Source organism: Mustela putorius, unplaced genomic scaffold (assembly GCF_011764305.1).
Source record: "Mustela putorius furo isolate JIRA1106 unplaced genomic scaffold, ASM1176430v1.1 tig00003869_pilon_pilon_pilon, whole genome shotgun sequence".
Lineage (NCBI taxonomy): Eukaryota > Metazoa > Chordata > Mammalia > Carnivora > Mustelidae > Mustela > Mustela putorius.
Window position 1 is genome coordinate 35,059,909 of NW_025422021.1, and position 22,348 is coordinate 35,082,256.

Here is a 22,348-nt window from a genome sequence, read left to right on the forward strand (position 1 = left end):
AATACAAAACAGAGTAAAGCTCAAACGGGAAGGTGTTCTGACTCTAGGACTCACATGCGGATGTTTTCCTAATTGTCCACAGAGCCTGCCACACCAGCTGCACTAATTTAAACATGTTTTTTCTGATCTGAAAAGACTAGCTAGGGCAGAGTCTCGGGCTAGGCGCTGGGGAGGCTGCTGGGCAGCATACCGCTGGTCCTTGCTCGAGCTGGTCAGTGCCAGGTAGACCCGGGCACAGGACAGGAATCCGGTATCATGTGGCAAGCAGGCCGATGGACACACCGTACTCAGCAACACCTGCCGTGGGGCTCAGCCTGACCCCCGCTTCTTGCTGCTGCATGGCAGAAACCCCCGTTTCTTGACCCTTAATTACATCTCCCATGTCACCGACATGAATCTGGATCCCGTCTGGAGCTGCTGCCAAGGGACGTGATGGCCTGGGACCAGGTCTCAGTGAAGGGCATCACGGAGAGGCTGCACAGAGAAGAAACCCAGGGAACAGCAGGCGCCCTGAGTCATGAAATGAAAACAGGTGGGTCCAGAGTCCCAGGATGAAAGGGTGCGTGTGAGTCCAGGCCACCAGGTGAAGGCAGCATGGCAACTGAACTTGGCCTCTGGATTCAGGAAGAAAGGTCACTGAAGAGCATGAGGAGATGGGAGGGTAGAGTGGCGTGATTAGTGGGGGGCAGGGGCCACGGAGACCCCTGGCCACACAAGGGGTGACAGACCCAGATGAGGGTACTGGGGCTGCAGTGAACAGCCAGCGGGTGGGCTGCCCATGTCCCTGACCTCTCGTCCCACCTCCCTGTTGTCAGTGAGCACACAGCCATCTGCTCCCTTGGGTCGAGGGCAGCTGCCTAGGAAAGCCGCTCATGTGGTCATGTGACTGTGGTCACCCAGGCTGCGGTCATAGGGCCAGCCCGTGGGCTCCTGGTGATGCACCTGCTACAGGTGTGCACAGGTACAGCTGGGGGGGGTCAGCTCCTGGAGCCTAGGGCAGCCATGCGGCCCCTCAAGCCCACACCTTGGACTGAGCAAGATGCATTTCTCCCTCTGAGCTTTCACCTATTCCTTCCCGGGTCACCTTGCCTCCTTCCATGTGTGGTAGTAGCTTCAGGGGGCTGCTGGAGCCAGGTCCCACAGGCTGGAGGAGACATTCTGGCCTGGGGCTGGGGACCAAGTCCAGACTTGGATCGCTGGCTGATATCGAGGTGCTAGCAAGGCTGTGCTCCCTACAGATGCTTGAGGCGAGAACCTACTGCCGCCTCACCCGGTTTCTGGGGGCCAGGGCACCCCAATCCTCACGTCCCCACCTTCACAGGGTGCTCTCTCTGTAGACGGCCACATCTCTGCCTCCCTCCTGCAAGGCCCAGCCCGGTAATCCAGGGCCACCCCCTCATCGGAAGGCCCTTAACCACATCTGCAAGTCCCTGGTTCTTCCAGGGATGAAGCTGTGCTAGTTGCGAGGGGGCGGGGGGGGGGGATGCATGACTTATCCAGCCCCCCACACCACTTCAGGCCACAGCTCCAACACGAATATCCTCACACTGATTGACAACCTACCAAAGCTGTTTTTTTAAACCAAACCTACCAACTTTTCTAAGTAGTTTTAATATAAATCTGAAATGATTCTGAGCGTTTTAAGATCTGCCCTTCAATTTAAGCCTCAATTTTAATTTTAAATCTTATATTTTAAAGGACTTTATATTTGGACAAATGAATACATGAGATTTAGAAATGGATCTTTACAGAATCTGGCCTAGTTCTGTTCATCTGCCAGAAAAGGGCGTGGGGCAAAAAGGGCCGATCTGGTCCGTTGTAAATTTTGTCTAATATACATATTTAATGGAATCAATTCTTTCTTTCCCATGAGGAATCTACACCAAAGAGATGGACCCCTGAGGTCTTCAGGCCAGTGACTTCTGGTGGTCAAGTCTACCAGAGCCGGCCTGTAGCCCCCAGCTCACTGGTGACGAGGGATAGGAGAGGTGGCCTGTGCACATGGTGGGGAGAGACAGAGGCCTACCCAGGAGTGTGTCCCCGTGCACCAGGGGCTCTGGTTGGGAAGGTGCCAGCGGACCACACCTGATCCAAAAGGTATGTGTCTAAGATGGTCTCAGCAGGAAGTGAGCATTTCTGCCAACCCCACAGGCACTCAAGGGTTACTTACAGAACAGATCTGGGGAAGGGGAGTCTCAGGACCAGCCTTCTGGCTCTGGGACTGGTAAATCCAGGCTAGCACATACAAGTTTCCAAAAGGAATGCAGTGAGGTCATAAAAACACAGGCTTTAGAGGAAATGAAATAACACAGTAACTATTCTTAGGTCTTTTTAAAGCAGGCTATTTAAAAGGACATAGAATAAAGTCCCAATTCCATTTGAAAAGTATTGAAAGTCGACTCAACATTCAATAAAATGTTTACTCCTAGGTAGTGGGATCACAGTTGATTTTAATTGGCTCCTTTGTGGTTTTCTGTATTTTTTAAAAGATTTTATTTATTTTAAAGAAAAAAAGAAAGTGCGCTCATGTGTGTGCGAGTGGAGGGAGGGGCAGAGGGAGAGAGATCCCGGGCAGACTCCCCACTGAGCGCGCAGAGCCCATCGCCGGGCTCCATCTCAGGACCCTGAGATCACACATGACCCAAGCTGAAATCAAGAGTCGGACACTTAACCCATTGTGCCACCCAGGCACCCTAGTTTTCTGTATTTTTATAAACAGGTGTTACTCTGATGAGAAAAACTAAACACCTTTAAGTACACGTAAATAGATAACGTATAAAATATACATCAATGTGTATTTTAACAGAAACAGATACGAAACATAATTCTGAAAAGCAAAATCCATGCCGGATGTGATGCTATTTTAGTGGCCGAGGGCAATGCCCTCCTGCCTCTCCGGGCTGATTCCCCGCTGTGGCAAACAAGCTCCCTCCCCACCTCCGTCCCTGACCAGTTCAGGAAGCCTGGGAACAGACCTTCTGCTTGAGCTTCCGCACCGTCACCTGACCCGGGGAGCAGTGGCACATGGAGCTGCCCGTATTCATCTGATCGGTCTTTCTCAACTGTCCCTCCCTCCAGAGCCATTGGATTTTTACAGCAGTCATGTTCACTGTGTATTATGCTGAAAGATTTCCTTTACATATCAGTTCATTTCAAGGGCTTCCTAATTGTTTCCATGCTGCACAGGCTCGTGAGCTGGGAGAACTACCTGCTTGCGTTTCTTTAATCACCATTTGGGAACACAGCCTGTCTAGGAGAAAGCACAAAACAAAGGCATGGAGCCCCCCCAGCCTCCCCCTAACACCAACCCTAAGGGACCAGCAGGAGCAGCCCAAGGAGCCTGGGGAAGGGGAATGCCCAGCAACAGACCCATCACCAGCAAGTTCTGATTTCCTGGGAATTTTCCCTCACCCTTTGACTGACTAGATTCGTGGGGCTATGTGCTGAGGTCTGTGATCAGGAACATATTTAGGAGAGCAATGGTTTTCAAACTGGACTGCAGGAGCAGGCTTTCCCTGTTCTTAAAAAAAGAAAAATCCATCCTGCAGCCCTGGTGAGTAAGGGCTCCCCCACAGCGGTGGGCAGCCGCCTCACTTCGGCGCTGGGCTCCCTTCCCGCGGGTCCCGAGCACCCACCGCCGTGGAAGGGCTGAATGCAGACTCCACCAAGCGCAGCCAAAGCACCCAGAACCCGGGCCAGTGCTCCACCTACGTGTGCCCCCAGCATTCGCATCTTCAGGGGCCGGGCAAACACTTTTCTCACAATCTGTGAGAGCAACCCCCCAGCGGCGGACGCTGCTCTTCACCCGATGGAATCGCCCTGCAGGCCGCAGTCCTCTCGGTGCTCATGGGGTTCTGCCCGTGCTGACACCATTCCCAGGGCTGGAAAACTGGAGCGCTCCTGAACTAGATGTTACTTCCTTGCTGATTCTGAACGCTCCAGCTGTATGTAATCCGAAAAAAGAAACCATCTGTACGGAAAGACTGTGACTTGACAGGCTCCTCACCTGAGACACCAGAAGTGGAGTAAGGCCCCCTAGCCACATCAAGAAACTGAAAATGTCATGATCTGAGGTTCAGTCACTGGCACATGGGACTCTCAATCTCGCGGGGTGTGTGTGTGTGTGTGTGTAAGTTTCATCCCCGTGTTCGGTGTAGAAATTACTTAAAATCTTAAAAAAAAAAGTCATGATCTGAAATGTTGTAATTTCTACTAGAATTTATGTAGTGGGAGAAAATAAAGGGTAAAAGCAAAAAATAAATCAATGGAAAACAGTAGAAAAGCCCTCAACCTTAGGAAAACAGAGGAGGAGAAAAAAACCCCAAACTCCCACAATGGGACTCTTCTCTCTACATGCCCCGAGCCCAGTGCTTCTGCACCCTCTGCAGGGCAGCACTCCCAGGCCCACAGCTGGCCTCTATAAGATTTCTACATTTCCTCAAACTGATCAACTCCCTTCCCTCTGCCCAGGGGCATCAGCCTGATTTCACCACTGACCTCCACATCAACACCTGACTACAGGAAGAACCCTCAGTGTCCCTGCAGGGAGAGGTGAGGGTCAGGCAGAGACGCTGATGGCAGAGGCTCCGCCCCAGCCGTGTATGGCCACCTGCTCAGCCCCGGCATCAGAGACACCCTGGCTGTCAACAGGTCTGCAAAACTTGGTGAATTCTATGAAAAAGAGTAGGATGTACTAAGTAATAAGTCTGTTTATTACTATATGCTAGCTTAAAAAAGCATATCTTTTGTCACTTTATCTTTGAATCTTCTCTAAAGTTACACACAAGGTAAAAAGCAAGAAGGGATGTGAGTCCCTACAACCACAGAATGTATCATTTCATCTTTGTTTTGTTCCTCCCCATGCCCATGAATGAAACTTTACTTCTGTGTTCTTGTACTGCTGATCCAGTAACTTCACACGCTTTATGGAGTGTATCTTATTACAGGTCTAAATGATCTCTTAAACCACTATGTTAGTTTTACTATGTCTATTCTCCACAGTGACAGCAAAAGGGAAAAATAGGCCGGCCAGAATCACCCTCACGCGCTCTTTTGATGCCCCCTAGTGGCTTCTCACTAAATTACAAAACCAAGTGGTTGAAAGCCAACGTTTCCTTTAGGCCGTATTTCCGCTGAATCTGAGAGGCCCTTAGAGAGCCAACATCCCAACTCCCACATACTCTACTCCTGGAAGAAGAACAGGTGCGCAGATAAGCGTTTAGTCCACAGCTAATCGGAAATAATTCACATGTTGAATACAGCGTCACATTTAACCCCAAACCCCTCAGCGGCGGCCTGGCTTAATTTTATGAAGAGAACTCTAACTTAAAGGAGCATTTTCACTCACTACTGGATTTTAAAATGCAGTCCATGGCTTTCAACATTTCCAAAGGTGCGACCGTGCGGCTCCTGCTTTGTGACTAAGCGTGCTCTCTGGCGGGCTGGCCTGGGCTGGAAAGCAAACCCCGAGCTAGCCGGGGTCTCACACCCTTCCACCCTCACACATTCCACAAGGTTGGAGTTCAGCCCCGAAAGGGACACCCCGGTGGGTCCTTCAGTAGAGATCTTTGTGCAGGAACTAGCATCCCAAGTGACTGCAACACCGCTGTTCTTATGGCTCACGCACAAAGTAAAATGGGAGGAAGCTTCCTGAAATTCCAAAAGTCACCTGAAGAAATGCCCCTCGAACCGCGCGAACCGCGGCCGCTCCCGCAGCTCCGCGGAGGGAGATGAATCACAGCGCCCCCTGCAGGCGCATCGCACACAAGGGAGCGCCACCTCCCAGCCCGGGGAAGGGACGCTGGGGTGCTGTCCACCCAGTGCCTCTCGCGGCCCCAGGCCTGATCATGCAGCAGCCAGCCAGACGTCCCCCACCGAACTCTTTTCCGGTTCTCTTTTCTTTTAGACAGGACTGCCCCCCCCCCCACCCGGGGCTGTGGCTGAACGCAGCCTGGAAAAACATGGCCACCACGCCGTTACTGACGCTGGGGCCCCACCTTCCTGGGCAGAGACCCCTGTGCCTGAGAGCCCAACAGGACATGCGGGTGGGGGTGGGGGGTGGGGGGAGGGGAATGCACGCCTGTGCTTTACATCTTCGATTTTCAGAGACTTTGTGTGCTTCCCAGATTCTGACAGTCCAAACAGGAAATAAATGCAATAGGATTTTTATATCCACCAAAGGGGTCACATGCGTTGAGCGTCAGGACCCCACTGCAGAGGGACAGTCTCCAGCCGCAGCAGAAGCCCCGTGACCAGGGCAGGGGGTGGGGCGGGGAGTGGGTCACGGCCCCTCTCTGGAACTGCTTCTGTTTCCAGAGTCCCTTGAGCCCTCTCGAGCACCGACATGACCTGGAGCTCTGGGAAGGTCCAAATGCCAGGAGCTGCCGCTTCCCACCCACTGCAGGGGTCTGCCTCGGAGGCGACACAAGGCAGCATGCTGGTGGCACCATGGGTCAGAAGGGATGGATGAAGTGCAAAAAACCCCAGTTCAAGGTCACGGCTACACATAGAACTGGGGAGGTCTCTGGGCTGTTGACCTATGGCAAGCTGGGGTGTTCCAGCTGTGCAGAACCTACCAGAAGCACCAAGGCCACATCTGCAAGAGCAGCGAGGCCCACCTGCTCCCATGTGCCACCCAAAACGCCAGACCTTGGCCCACCCAAGGCACTGACTGCTATCTCTTAACAAAATGCCTGACTGTGGACAATGAGCTTATTTTTATATTAACAGGTAGAAAATCATACTTGAGACAAATTTAAGAATTGTGATTATTTTCTCTTTATACATGATGAAAGTTTTTAAACTGAAAATATCCAGTGTGACCAGGGTACAGAAAAAGGACACCCGCTGGAGAACTGAGGGCAGGAATGACCCCAAAGAATGCCTACAGGTCAAGAACCAAAATCCGTGAGGCCACATGGGCCATGGAGCCTGCAGTCTCCCCTCCAGGGCTGTCTACTGAAGAAAGAATTAAGGATGGAAACAAATATTTAGGTAAAGAGCCATCTACTCAGGCACTGAACCTAAAACAAATACATAAGTAGGGGGATCCCCTCAATGTCTAATAGAGGATTGGGCCAAAAAAGTATTTCTAGTCACTCAAGAGAACACAATGCAAAAATGAGGAAATATATGGTAGAGAAAGTACTGATGTGAAAAAGCGGTTGTGCCATGTCACAAGGGCGGATAATGGACACAGCCACACAGCCCACACCTTAACGGTAACAGCCAGTAGGGGGGGTGGTGTGATGGGTGGTTTCTACCTCCGTATTTCACATCCATCCTTTAAAAGTCCTCTCTTTAGGGGCGCTGCTCCGTTGGTTAGGTGTCCAACTCCTGGTTTCAGCTCAGGTTGTGATCTCAGGGTCCTGGGATCGAGCCCTGCATCAGGCTCTGTACTCAGCAGGGACTCTGCTTGGGGCTCTCTTTCCCTCTCCCCACTCCCCGCCCTTCCCACCTCAGGTGCGTTCTCTCTCTCAAATTAGTAAACTTCTTTTCTTCTTTAAACTTCTTTAAAGTAAACTTCTTTAAGCCTATCTCACACAATCCCATTTCGTCATCAGCAGTTTCTACAGGCTCTTTTTCTTCAGACAAACAAGTGTGCGATCCACATCCCTCACAGCTGCCTTCTCCCTAAATCAGGGAAGATCCATCCAGCCGTTCAGGGGTCATCTTCTCTTCAGAGAACTTCCAGTGACTGCAATAACCCTACAAGCCGACGCCAGATCTCAGAGCCTATCTCCAGGGACGCCCAGTGTCTGCTCCGAGCTGGACCCTCACACACTCCTGGCCAGCCCCCAGCTGCTGAGAAGCACTCAAAAACATCAGTATTCATAAGGAAAAGCTATGCTTTCTGGTGCTAAGGACTTTCACGACTTCCCTCCTTGGAGGGTTACTCTTCCTTGTCTCTCATGAACTGAACTTAATGGTGCTGCTAACCCCCATCAATGGCAGACAGTTCTTGGGGAGGGGGAAGCCCTACGAATCTGGCCATGTCTGTATTCTCTAGGGGGAAAATGTTATAAACAGAAGACTTCAAACTGGGCTGAAAACAACAGCCATGACAACAACAATTTCTGACGATCCTATGTAAGGAATATTTTCATATTGTGTTGGTCAGAGGCTGAGGAGGGTTAAGTAGGTCAAAAAGTACATCAGCATTTAATCATTTTAAAACCACTAAGAAGAGCAGAGTGGCGTGGCATTATGAACAGATTATGAACAAAAATAAGAGCCATTTGTATGCATTAATGATACATCAAGCTAATTCAAGCTGGCTCAAGTCATTAACAGAATCCGGGGGCAGGCCTGGCTATAATGCCACAGCACAGGAAAGTATAAGCACATCGTCTTCTGTGTCACTGATAACATTAATTCTATGAGCAGAAGACAGGAGTGTTCACATGAAAATCAGAACAGAGCATAGTGTGTTTACTGATCTCATGTCAGTGGGGTGGGCGTTAGAGCAGCATCTACAGGAACAGGCCAGCCGTGGTGCCTGCCCATGGTCGCAGTAAGGGAAGCGTGGCAGGAAACCTTTCCGACGCGGGGTAAGAAACTTCCAGAGACAGTCACAGTCTCTCCTTCCAGACCCGTCTACAAAACTGTGAAACGGAAGACTATTCACTGTCCCCTGTTGTTTGTGATAACAAGCAACCTTGGTATCAGGATTTTAAGATGACATCTTTGGATGTTATTCTGGAAAGAGTAAAAAATGTCAGGGTCCTCTCTGCCCCACCAGAAACTAGTTTAAGAATTACCCAGTTTCGGGGGCACCTGGGTGGCTCAGTGGGTTAAAGCCTCTGCCTTCAGCTTGGGTCATGATCCAAGGGTCCTGGGATCGAGCCCCACATAGGGCTCTCTGCTCAGCAGGGAGCCTGCTTCCTCCTCTCTCTGACTGCCTTTCTGCCTGCTTGTGATCTCTGACTGTCAAATAAATAAATAAAATCTTAAAAAAAAAAAAAAAAAAAAGAATTACCCAGTTTCACACCTGAATCTGAGTTGTCAGGGCCAGGAGCTGCAGTCTCGAAGTCTCACCCACCACTGAGATACCTCTAGCCGAATGCTTTCACCTGTGTCAGTGATGGTAAGAAGATCGGCTCACATCCAAAGGAGTTAGACCCCCATAAACGTCCAGCTTTGGGGACCACTGAACAGTTCAATGGATGAGAGAGAAACTCTAAAAAGGGGAAATTTCTGCACAGAGAGACTCCAAACAAGAAACAAACTGATTTGTCCAATTCATAATAATATCTTAAGACACTTGGATTATGTCAGGGTCATCACTTTCAACAAATTCTCACATGAATCTTGACAATGTTCATGTACAGCCTGGCTGTCAGCCCCACCTCAGCACGTCCCCCATTTGTCAACTGTGCTTGAGAACACTGGGCGGCAGGGCGGCCACCAGGGGGCTGGCTCATCTGTAAGATGCTTTCAACTCCAAACAACTTTTTTTTTTTTTCCCCTAAAAATATCAATTCAAGAGGGTTTTTTGTTTTTCTTTTGGTTTTGGTTTTGGTTCTGAGCCTCTGAAAATATGGCGTATTATAGCCAATGCTGATATTTTAGCTTTGGTATTAATTCACTATTTCATTTTGTGATCTAACCCTGCTCATACAGAAAGTTTCTCCGGTTTAAGAAGTTCACTGAGTTTAAAGATGCACACACAAAGCACACCGGCAACATCATGTTTTATAAAAACAACCAAGGCGAACCACGCGCGCACTCTCCCAGCGACACACAAACGGGCTACAGGGCACAGAAAGACCCGCCCAGACCCCGGCCTTCTTGCTCCCGCACGCACTCCCTCCTCCCCACCCACAGGCTCAACCCGAAGTCTACTTAACGTCAACACCGGATACGTATCTTTTCAATTTAATGAGAGGCGACAAACAATGGGACAGACTTGGTTCTTTTGGAGGCGACATGCAGATTCTAATTTCGGCAGGAACCGACCAGGTTAGAAGCCGCCCGGCCGTGACAGCCACTGACACTGGTGTTTAATGACAACCGCGGGGCGGCCGACAAACGGGGCCAAGCCCGTCTTATACGACTCACCAACAGCGGTCCAAGGAGCCTTTCTCCTACTTCTGCCACATGGAGGCAACTTGCTTGTGTCATCCTTGTTCTTAGAAGTTTTAAAATATTAACCAAATAAAGTGTAATTTAAGCATAATAAAGTCTGTTTGCCCCGTCATAACATAAACTACCCATCTGCCCATGAAATCTTGAATGTACAACCTTTCGGTGCTACGAGGAGCGGGGGAGTGAGCACACGCCACGCCAAAGGGGGGGGGCGCGGGGACATGGGGATGGTGACGGGCACAGGCATGTGGAGAAAACCGTGCACAGAAAGGACGCGCAGGCTGGACGCTGGCTGTAAAGAGGGCCTATTAAGATCTACCATCGTCCATTAGAAACCCTTAAACTGTGACATAAATATTAGTCATTATTACAAATGATAAAAAATATACATACATATGTACATACATATATACAAATGATAAAAAAATATAAATTGACAGATACTAAATGACTCTGTTGGCTATATCTTTCATATATATATATATATATATATATATATATATGGTGCCCAATGTACACATATATATGGATTGCTTTTCAACACGAAAAATCTTATTTTTGAAAGAACTCCTTTGAAGAAAGAATTACACAAACATAAAAACAAATGACAGGCTCCAGTCTCCTCCCTAACACAATAAAGAGAAAAAAAGCAGCACAAAACAAATAATAAAATAGGCCACCCCAACAATGAAAATTAAGCGGTTCCGAGAAAGCACAGAAGAGGCCTAATTGCCGTATCCTTTAACAGCACAAACAAAGACCGCGGCGTCAGCAAAACGGAAAGGAACAGGGTGACGCAGCACTCAGGGCCAAAACCCCTAGAGACTGCTCCCACTTAATGATGCTCTAACACAAGCAATTAGGTTGTACAAACCGGGCTCATTAATACAGCTACTCTTGTGCGGGACGTGGCCATAATTAGGACCAAGCAGCTGCAGAATTTAATGTGAAATAGGATGCTTTGTACATTAGGGTATCAGCCCTTGCAAGAGAAGGACAGAAAGCAAACTGAGGCTCCCCCACGGACCACAGAGCCCTGGGGCACTCACGCAGCCTCTCCAGGCTCAGCCCTGACAGCACAGGGCATCCACACGTAGGTGAGCCATCGCAGGTTGGGGGACACTAGGCATCGCTTCTACGCAGGTGCTTTCCAGAATGTGAACCACAACACGCATTTAAAGAGCTGGTATGGCCATGCTAAGAGACTGCCGTGGATCCTCCTTGAACGGGCCCATACCGGCACTGCAGGACACTGCACCAAGTACGTGATCACCAGGAAGCCCAGCCAGCCAGCCACCAGTGCACAGAACCCTGCTGAGGCGACCGGCCAGCCTCCCCACCCTCATGCACCTCTAACTGAACTGTCTCTTTTTAATGGAAGTAATGCAGAACATCTACCCTATCGTGAGCGGTCTTCCACGGGAGATCACTCAACAACCCAGGTACTCTCAATAACACAGAACAGACCCAGCCGTCTCGGGGAGGGTCAGGGAGACAGACAGTGACATGTAATTGATTTACATCTTGCTTATACGGATCTTGACTGGGTCTGAACAATTACTGTCAGAGCGAAATGCTATATACAGTGTTCCTACCATCCTATGAAAACAAGCTTAAGACAAGAAGTTAAAGCTTTACAGGGCAGCATGCTCTAATGTCTAATAGGGTGTTTTCAGTTCAGATTTAACAAGTGATGACAGTTTCAGAGTTTACATGTAAAAGTATTACATTCTGTTAAAAAAAAAAAAACAGCTGACATTAGGATGCATAACAGGAATGACCTGTATATAAAACACTGCTGTTTTACAATACAAGTATTTATCCACTCATTTTAGGAGAGGGAGGGAGGGCTAGAGAAAAAAGTCATAAAGGAGCTTGGATAAGGGAAAATTTAAATATTTTGTACCACCATCAGGGTTTACTCATTCCACATGAAAGGAAAACTGCTTTTCTTTATATATCAGATATCTTTAAAATATCACACACCAGTCAGATAATGTAATATTTAAAAATTATAAAATATACCTCCCCAAACACTTAGGGGTCTATTGGTTCTACTTCACAAAACATCAAAACACACTGAAAACTGCTTCTACATCATGCGGAGTTTGAAAAAGAGAACTGCACTATGACCGAAATCACTGCACGCCTCGTACACCCACTGTACGATCACTGCCATCAAAACAAAACAGGCCATAACCAGGGACAATCTGTGTAGGCTGAGAAATCTAAGTGTGTTTGGAAAGAGAGGAGAATTCATCATTTCCAGAACCCAACCTCAAGGAACTAAAACTCCAAATGTTCCCTTCGGAACATGGGGAGTCAGTGTCCCCTTTCTTCTCTCAAGATGGCACACACAAATGGCCCAAGGGGCCCTCCAACCACTTCTACACGTGGCTCTTCACTGCCTTTCAGCACGGGTTGGTCTAGGGGAAGGATTTATTCCTGTCACTAAGTTATATTCATTTTAGGTTGTCCCTATCTTGGTTGAAACATCCCATCACCAACATGACCTGCCTTTCCCTACCCAGATACTGAACTAAAGTGGCAGGAAACATGTGCTCACGGCAAGAGATTCTCCCACTTGGCTGGTTCCTTCAGAGAGCGAGAGGACCTTCTCTTGAATAAAAATCTTAGCACCAGACAGTATCTGCAGAGAGTGAACATCATTTTTCTGTAATCCTGGCCTTCAGGAATCCAGGCCAAGAGAACAAATAACCAGGGACTTTTGAAAAATTTCATGCCAAGCACGGACATCACTATTATAACGTTAAAACTACAAAAGCCTGAAGCTAATCTTGTAGACACGGCCGGCGGTGACCAGAGCTGCACAGAACTGGACAGACAGAGAGACACGGCAGGTGGGGGGCCATACGCAGCTCTGGCTGCCTCAATCCCCTGGTCCAGCGTGTGGGGCCCCGTGCTCCCTGCAGTGCTCTTCTGCGAATCCAGACAGAGAGACAGACAGACAGACAGATGGGTAACCACGCCCATGTGAGGACCGGTAGCCCAGATGCAGGAGAACTGGGGAGTATGTGATTTCTCAGCAGGTGAATCTTATTTACAGGAACCCCCTTGTGGAGGCCAGACATTCTGCTCTCCAAGCCACACAGACATAGCTAGGAGCAGGATCAACGATGATCCAGCATCACTGTGGTCAAGGCAGCCAGGTCCTTCACAACCTGCCTTCCACCCTTGGGGAAGGCGCAAGCTTCCATCTCTGGGCACTAGCCCTCCACTTCGCCAAGGCAGGGGCCCTCCCTCCGTACCATCCCCTCTTCTCGACCCCGAACCAGAGACTCAGTGTGAGCAAGGCCTCTGCTTGGGTGAGGGCATCCACCCGCCGAACAGCCTCTGGACACCCCCAGGGCTGACGGAGTCCCTGTGTCCTGGACTCCTTCCCAAGAGCTGTGTGAGAACTACACCCTGTAGAAAAAAGTAGGCATTCTCTTTCTCCATTAATTTCACAATTTGTCTTCAGTTTCAGGATACTAAGAATTCCCGAGTTAAAGAAGCAAAGACTATAGTCCCTGGCATCTTAAAAAATAAACTCAAGGGGCGCCTGGGTGGCTCAGTGGGTTGAGCCGCTGCCTTCAGCTCAGGTCATGATCTCGGAGTCCTGGGATCGAGTCCCACATCGGGCTCTCTGCTCGGCGGGGAGCCTGCTTCCTCCTCTCTCTCTCTCTGCCTGACTCTCCGCCTACTTGTGATCTCTCTCTGTCAAATAAATAAATAAAATCTTTAAAAACAAACAAACAAAAAACTCAGGGAGCCAGTCAACCAGTAAGTCTGGTGGGCGGGGGCAGGGGCAGCGGGGCATCTGGCCGGTCTAGGACGCAGGCCTGCATCTTCCTTTCAGGAGTCAGTTAAATGTCCCGTAGAAACCACATGCTCGTTCTTTCTCTCTGATAAGAAGTTACAAAAAGCACATACATAAAAGCAAGTCCTAAGGCGTAAAGGAAGCCAGAAAAGTCCACCGAGAAATCTGAGTGACCTGAGTCTGTGAGTGGGTGGGGAGCCCGCTGGGCACCCTTGTCCAGACTCCCCCAGGGGACCAGGCAGGACCCACATCCGTGCGGCAGAACGGTAAGGCTCTGGGCTCCTGGTCCCAAGACAGGCATCCCATCCAGACCCAATGCCTCTGGTTAAGTTCCATAATTTTTCTAAGCCTTGATTTCTTTAAACTCTAAACACTATGAGGTTTCTTTTCTCCTTAAGGACTAAAACGGACTGTTACTGTTCATGGCTTCTAAATACTGAGCATAGTCCCAACTTGGTCAGCAACGACTTTTATCACAGATAAAACAACTACACAAAAAGATATAATCCTCCTACAGAACACGCAGAGTAAGCCCTAATTTTATTTTTAAAACTGATCCTCGTATAAATAGAAATATTTTAAAGACAAAATCATAATAGTCATAGAAACCATAGTACCATGAGTATTATTTTCTTTTCTGATTCTATACAGTTCAAATATTTAACAGCAATGCATTATTTCTAAAATAAGAAGTAACAAAATGTATTGGAAATCTCCTGAGCCTATGAAAACTCAGGTGCTTTGTCAAATCACAGCAGGAGAAGCCCTGGGAGAGGATACAGTAACGCTGTTTGGAAAGGTCCTCCCTCTTTTCCCCTGGCTGGTGATCCCCCTCACAGTCAGCGGGGTCAGGGCAGGGAAGCACGGGACCTGGGCATCCCCTAGTGTGGACCAACTCTTACAATTATTACGTATGAGCTCATTTATTGATGAACAATTCATGTCTGCGATAAACGCACATGTAAAGCAATTACTATGGAGAATTAGCTCATTCACGGGATAAAATTCCTAAAACTGCCAGCAGGGGCGGGCACGCCGCTGCAGAGGGCCAGCCAGAGAGGAGCTATTTCGGTCGGGCCTGGCAGGGCGACGTGCACAGGCCTCTGTGGCAACCAGAGCAGCCCACCCACGCGCCCCAGGGGACACAGACACAGGTGGTTGGCCAGCAGCGGCCCGTGCGCCCCAGACTGGCGACCATCACCTGCGGTAACCCCACAAGGTTTGGGCTGCCTGCCCCGCAGGGTGCCCCCTCCCCACCCCCGGAACCCCCTGTGCCTCCACGCACTGCTCTTCACATAAGTAGGGGCGCCCATGGGCCATCACAGGCTCCAGCAGGGAGGGGGATGGCGAGGGGGCTTGTAAATGTGTGCCAAAAGAGGAAGGCCCTCGTGCTGTTCCTCAGCAGGACGCCGCTGTTTCAGAACAGGCGCTGGGGAGGCAGGGAGGACCCAGAGGGCACACGGGCTGAGAAGGGGGAGGACCGGCCACGGTGCAGGGAAGGAGGCTGTGAGTTGAGAACGGGACCAGCTCTTGTGGAAAAGGGAAGAAAATGCAAGGTTTGGAGAGGACCCAATCTATGAAATGTCCTAAAATGGTCCAAATGTGGGATTTCTCCAATTCCATCTGAAAACTCATCTGGACATTTAGAAGATGAGCATATATTGCCCCGTTTGGGGAGGTCGGAGACGCAGGCATGTAATTACTGCTTGCCCTGGCAGAAACAGGTCTTTGTTGGGGTCTGGGCCGGCAAGACCGGATGACCCACGGCTCGGGTGGTCTCCTCTGCAACCACAGAGGTCAGCCAGATGGAGGGGCAAGGGGGGACGGCCTGGCAGTGACTACCCACAACTCCCCGTGGACATCAAGACCCTCTGCAGGGAGTACTGTCCCTTCAGGCCTAGGGACTCTCCTTCCCCCAGACTTTCCCGAGCCCTCCAGACCAGAGACCAGCCCTCCCTCCCACCTCTTCATCCACCCCTTCCACTTCCCAGCCCGCCACTCTGATCTTGTACAAGACTGTCTCTGCCCCGTAAAAGCCCCGTGCAAAGGCCCCGTGCTTCTCCAGGAGGGCTTCCAGTCTGCTGCCTGGCTGTTCTGGGGGTGGGTGATCACTGATGAATTCAGCAACAAAGAAACAATTCCTAAATTGTGGTGCTGGCTCTCAGCCATTAGTCTTAATGTGCGGTTGGTGTTGGGTTTTTCGTTTGTTTGGGTTTTTTTTTGGCCCAAACTTGACTAAAAGCAAATATTTCAGACTGTTTTTACAGATGGGCTGGGGTTAAGAATGAGCAGCTATGGTGGATAAGAAATGGCAAATGCGTACATGTGACCCATCACATGCAGAAGTAAGTGTGGGCGGTGTCGCACCCTGTGCACAGAAGTCCCATCACAAGCGTGCCACATAGGATTCCCTGTGGACTGCTGCATGCCGCTGAGCACCACCTCAGTACAGAGGGGCCCCCGGATTCCCACCAAGGCCCACGTACCCGCCGACGGGACCCCGCGCCGTGGGAAGGGGACCCGGCTGCGCCAGGAGCACTCACCATCCTGAAAGACCCGCTCCACATTCAGCCCATATGTGGCACACGTCTCATAGTAGGTACAGCGCTTCAGGTCGCTGGACAGCTTCCGTGCCCTGGCATCGTCAATGACGCGTGGGTTAGTGGAACTTATGGCATCTGGAACAGACAGTAACATGGTGACCGTAAGCAGCCCCGCTTACTTCCTGCCACTTCAAGTCTCCAAGTAGCTCAAAACCTGTGCCCTGCTCCCAGGGAAGTAACATGTTTAAGAACTGGAGTTTTTAGAACCTGCTTTGTCCTCCAGGTAATGATCTCAAACATTCAGCAGAGTCATCATTTGTAAACACGTGTTTCAGAGGATCCCGCTTCTGTTCCAGGCTCAGGGATGCCCAGTGAGTGAGACAAAACTCGGCTCTCCCACAGAGGGGCTACCAGGTCGGCCGGGGGAGAGGCAGAGAACAAGACAGGGACGTGAACAGCTGTGAATGCAGTGTGGCCGCAAGACCCGAGTCAGGCAGGCAGGACACTCGACGGTCAGTGGGCTCAGTGTGGATGTTCAGGGCAGCCCCACCTGTAGGAAGGAGGTAAAGACCAACCAGCCGCTACCTGGGGCGAGGTGGGGTTGGGGGGGAAAGGGGGGAGAGCCTGGGGCAGGGGGCAACCAAGCACCTGGTGTGTTTACGGGAGACAGAGACAGGAATATAAGTGAAGGGGCGGGTAGAGGGCCCCAAGCACTGGGCTGCAAACCACCTGAGGTTTTAACAGAGCCAGGCCGGGGTGTACCCATTTCCTGCAGGATCTGTACACAGACGGGGATGTCTGAGTAGCAAATAGGTGTGGGCCATCTGCCACCAGGCCCCTAAACAAAGAAAAACCAGGCTTCTTTAGCTCAAGTGTCCAAGATGCCTCGATCCCATCCCATCATGCGTTCTGGTGCCTGGCACACGCCAACAGAGAAAGGTCAAGATGTTAGGACCAAGGTATGAGACAACAGTCACTTTTCAGGGACTTTTTTGTCCTATGACATTTTCTTCATAGGCTTGAGGCTCCTGCACCACGGAAAATGCCAATGGCTCTTGAAACAAAGATCCACCGACAGGCTTTTCTCCACTAGTCAAAGGAAGAGCAGCAGCACAGCAGAAATCATGGAGATGGCAACGACTTTTTAAATTGTTTGGGGCGCCTGGGTGGCTCAGTGGGTGAAACCTCTGCTTTCGACTCAGGTCATGGTCTCAGGGTCCTGTGATCAAGCCCCGCATCGGGCTCTCTGCTCAGCAGGGAGACTGCTTCCCTTCCTCTCTCTCTGCCTGCCTCTCTGCCTGCTTGTGATCTCTATCAAATAAATAAATAAGATCTTTAAAAATAAATAAATACATAAATACATAAATAAATTGTGTTTGTTTTTGGGCTCAGGACATGCATGTGACATTTAATTTTGTAAGTATGAAAAAGTGGCATCTTGAGGGAATAATTTATTCATTTTTTCCCCCATTTTTCTCTTGCTTCCTGTTTTATTTTTATCTCATGGGATATGCCTGACCTGACAGTTTCCCATAGAGAAATCAAGACTAACTCTGATTCAGGCCTCTTTCTCTGACAATGGCCTGTGCCACCTCAATAATGTTCTAGAATACTCCCTGGTAAGGTCCCCTACAGGGATTTCTTCAAATACCACCCCATCCTGTCTTCTTGTCTTCCAAACTAATAAATCTGACCTGGATTTCACAACACTTAAGGAAAAGAAGTATTTTTTAAAGGTGCATACATTTCTTTTTTAAGATTTTATTTATTTGGGGCACCTGGGTGGCTCAGTGGGTTAAGCCGCTGCCTTCGGCTCAGGTCATGATCTCAGGGTCCTGGGATCGAGTCCCGCATCGGGCTCTCTGCTCAGCAGGGAGCCTGCTTCCTTCTCTCTCTCTGCCTGCCTCTCAGTGTATTTGTGATTTCTCTCTGTCAAATAAATAAATAAAATCTTTAATAAAAAAAAAAAAGATTTTATTTATTTGACAGAGATCACAAGTAGGCAGAGAGGCAGGCAGAGAGAGGGGGAAGCAGGCTCCCTGCCGAGCAGAGAGCCTGATGCAGGGCTCGATCCCAGGACCCTGGGATCATGACCTGAGCCGAAGGCAGAGGCTTTAACCCACTGAGCCATCCAGGCGCCCCAGTGCATGCATCTTTTAAGAAAACGGTAGTTTTCAGGTCAAAATCTGTAATTTTTCAATGCTCTGGTGTAATGTGGAAAACACATGCCATAGAGTAAATCCAGCTTATCGTGACCTGGGGTCCCCAACAATCCCAGAGCCCACCTTCCTCAGCAAGAGGCCTGCTGCACTGTCTCATCTGGACTTCCCAGGGGCAGCAACACATCTCCTCTGTGGCCATGTTGTACCCACAGCACACACCAGAGAGGGCTATACCAGCCCCATCTCTCATTCCACCTGTAACCCTGCATCTGTTCATAGCTTGTACCCCTCCTCCCTTAAACTGGTATCATCTGAAGCCTTTAAAACAGAATGAGCTTAACAAACATCATGTAACTGCCTCATTCACAAGTGTCCTGTCCACTTGCAGACCCTCGCACAGTTCCCTGACTGTACCCGGAGAGAACACACAGTCTCGCAGAGACACTCCTCCCGCCCTTAGATAAGGCCTCCAACCCCAAACACCTAGCGTGGGGGAAAGCTCAGGGTCCTCCATCTATGACCTCACCCACCTTTTACCTCCAGCATCCCATGAAGCCCAAGCAAAAGCACCAGGCATACGCAGGCTTCACAGAAAGCAAGTCTGCAAGCAGTGAACCTAAGAGCAGAACCTTCTAGAAGCCTACACTCACTCTACCCTCTTGCCACAGGGATTTCTAGGGCACTCTGGAAATGAGAGGTCTGACCAAGAGGACCCCTCAGGTGAGGAATGTCCCTACTTGGTAACATGTCCTGTTCATTTGGGATTCGTCAGTGCTGACGTATGAACAAAGCCCCACAGACAAATGTGAACATGAGGAGACTGCCAGCAACCCCCCTCCACCCAGGCTCCCTGGCTCAGGTGCTCACTCGCCTGAGGCCTTTCCACACAAATGCTAAGAAGACCAGCACGAAGAGAAAGGGGTGGGTTCTTCCCCTTGGGGACCACACTGGGGCTTCCACAGAGTCTTATGGAGCCTTCTGCAGGCTTCCTCTATAAACACGTGGGCCATCCTGGGGGGAGGCATGGTTCTGCCTTCCCGCAAATGTGGTAGGACACAGAGGACAACGCTCATCTCCAGGGAAGGGAACAGAGAGGCGTGCTTCTGGAGCCCCAGCCGGGCCCTAGTAAAGCTGTCTGTCGGCATCTAACAAAGAGAACGAAATGACGGCTTGTCGTACATTCACATGCCCGCGGGTGCTTCAGGGGCCTCACGGGAGCTCCTGCACTGTACCCCAGCCAGAGTCCGGGCAGGCAGCAGTCCAGGTCATGGCGCCAGGATGCTCTGATGCCAGGGCTGGCCAGCCCCACACCCAGAACCAGCCACTCCACCCTCTACTACCAAAACCACAGTTGTCTAAGACGACAAGACCCCAAGTGGATCACGTATCGCCTCCCTGCCCAGACCGAGGAAGTCCCTGAGCCCAGCACAGTGAGTCCACAGAGAAAAGGCCTTGTGCGTCAAAGATACAAAGCCCTGAACTCAGCCGCCGAGGGGACGGTTGCACCCAGGGTCTGACTTTGCTCAGAAATGCCCTGGGCTGGCCCGCAGGGAAAGCTGCCCGCAGGATTCGCTCTAGCCTCAGGGCATCTCTCAGCAGACCGGCTGGAGATCCTGCCACCCACCACAAAACACAGAATTTTCAGGAGGCCCCATTCCAATAGGCCGGTTCGGTGAGTTAGAGCAAGAACCCAGGGCTTCCCAAGGGCCCGCCCTGGTTTCCCGGAGACCACTAGAGGGCGCCCTGGGCACAAAGAACCTCTTTCCCATCTGGTTGTAGGTGGAGTCTACCCACCACTAGCTCCCAGGCTTAAGTCTTGAGACCCCTGGCCATTACACGTTCCCTAAAAGAGGGTGGGGGTGCTCCCCACGATAACCCGACTCGAACATTTTCTATCTAGCACACGGAGATGATGCTTTCCGTGGATCCCATGCCACTTCCGTTACTTCCGTTCTCATGAGACACACCCACCCCCGCTGGGGCTGGCCCACGCAGCTCCGTGGCAGGGCAGCTGCTTCCCTACCTGAGCTCCCTCTTGGCACACGAGACCCCATACCATGCACACAGCTGGCCTTCTGTCCCTGCTGCCACACAGCCCGTTTCTCGTTTAGAAAAGTCTCACATCAGGGCACAGAAAGGCAAACCAGATGTGGACGCTCTAAAGGAATTAACACACATAGCACATGAACAGCAACAACAACAAAATGAAGGCATAATCCAGTTTGTCTTGACATGATCATTTGTAAGTTACCCGTACTGCTGACAAAGCAGCTTTAAAGTCAACCTGCATCTGATTTTTAAAAACATTCTATGTGGCCTTAAGACACAGACGGTGGACATCCGCCCATCAGTGAATCTGATCCAGAACAAGGACACTTCAGGGCTGTCACTTTGCAAGAGGCCAAGTGTTAAGTGGCCTAGCGGAAGACAAGAAATGCACTCTTACAGGTAATACCAGACACTGAGGTACCTGCCAGGTGAAAAATTACACAAAGATCATAACACATTAACAAAGAGAGCAACATAAAACAAAACTCTGCTGCATATAAGAAATCAGTAGTATTTTAAAGATGTACCAAAAGTTAAAATCAATACGCTTTTAAATTGCTTATCAACTATCTGACATACCCAAAAGAATTAAGAGGTCCCATGACAGGAAGAGAAAATAGATTTTGTTTTCTCGAGAGCACTTGGAAAGGATTTTGCTCTTTGAAGGTGCTGACCGAGTGATTTCTCCATAGAATCAAATCAGGAAATGGGAAAATTTCAGTTTCCTGGATTCTCACAGAAAAAGCCTTCAGGAGGAAATTATTTCTTCTTCACACCATTTTCAAATTCCTCCATGCCAAAACCACAGGCCCTGGGTCCACTCACTGTTCAACTGCCGGGGTCCTTCACCCCCAAGCTGCGCGCGGGCGGCACTCACCCTGGGTCCCCACCAGAACCAGAGGGATCTCGCTCGTGTTCCGATAGTTGGCCATCCGACTGTAGTAGTGGTAAACGGTCTGGAAGCTTATCTCATCCTCTAAGCTGAAGACAAATATCACAGCGTCCACCCACATGGCAAACTAGGGAGAAAAGAGGGCAGAGAGAAGGGAAGCTGAGTGACAAGGCTGTCTGTCGGAGAGGAAGGGTGGGGACAGTGTCTTCCTGGGGACAGGGTGCGTGGCGGGCAGTCCCGTCACGCAGGCCAAGTCCAGTGGATGCCTGACTTCGGCTGTAACACGTGGCTCTGGTGTCACTAACATCCACCTTGTGACACATCTGGAAGTGGACCTTCGCCACCTTCCCACCCAGGCCACCCCGGACTCCCAGAAACACAACCTGCATATGCTTGCCCATGGGCACGTCTACCCTCTGCCCCCGATCGAGCCGGCCACAGTCCCACAAACCCAAAGCAAACCCAGGCTCACAGAAGAAACTTCCCTACATCGGAAGACAGGTGCTGACAGTGATGCTGGAGCTTTGTTTCACACCAACTCCCTTCCGCAGGACCCCCAGGAGCCTGGCTGGACCCCTCTGAGATGGGGGCGGGGGCTCCTCTCCGGGCTCCAGTGGCCTCTCAGAAATCCTCTACCCAGGCTGTGGCCCACTCCCTTCTCACAAGAAGAGGTCTTTCTACTGAAAATATCAGCTGCCACTGAATCCTTTTTTTTTTTTTTTTTAAAGTAATCTCTATCCCCAACATGGGGCTCAAACTCACAACCCCAAGATCAAGAGTCGTGTGTTCCACCAAA

At 50.3% G+C, this 22,348-nt stretch overlaps 1 protein-coding gene across 9 annotated transcripts in view; it reads right to left on the reverse strand.

Moving 5' to 3' along the window:
- Positions 1-22,348, reverse strand: part of AGAP1 (ArfGAP with GTPase domain, ankyrin repeat and PH domain 1) — a 507,095-nt gene that overhangs the window by 284,596 nt on the left and 200,151 nt on the right. For all 9 annotated transcript variants that reach the window (XM_013048468.2, XM_045066852.1, XM_045066853.1 and 6 more), the window contains 2 exons: positions 21,538-21,679; positions 16,450-16,584 (listed from right to left, as the gene is read on the reverse strand). In XM_013048468.2, the coding sequence (XP_012903922.2) occupies positions 16,450-16,584; positions 21,538-21,679 (277 nt within the window). The remainder of the gene's footprint in view (positions 1-16,449; positions 16,585-21,537; positions 21,680-22,348) is intronic.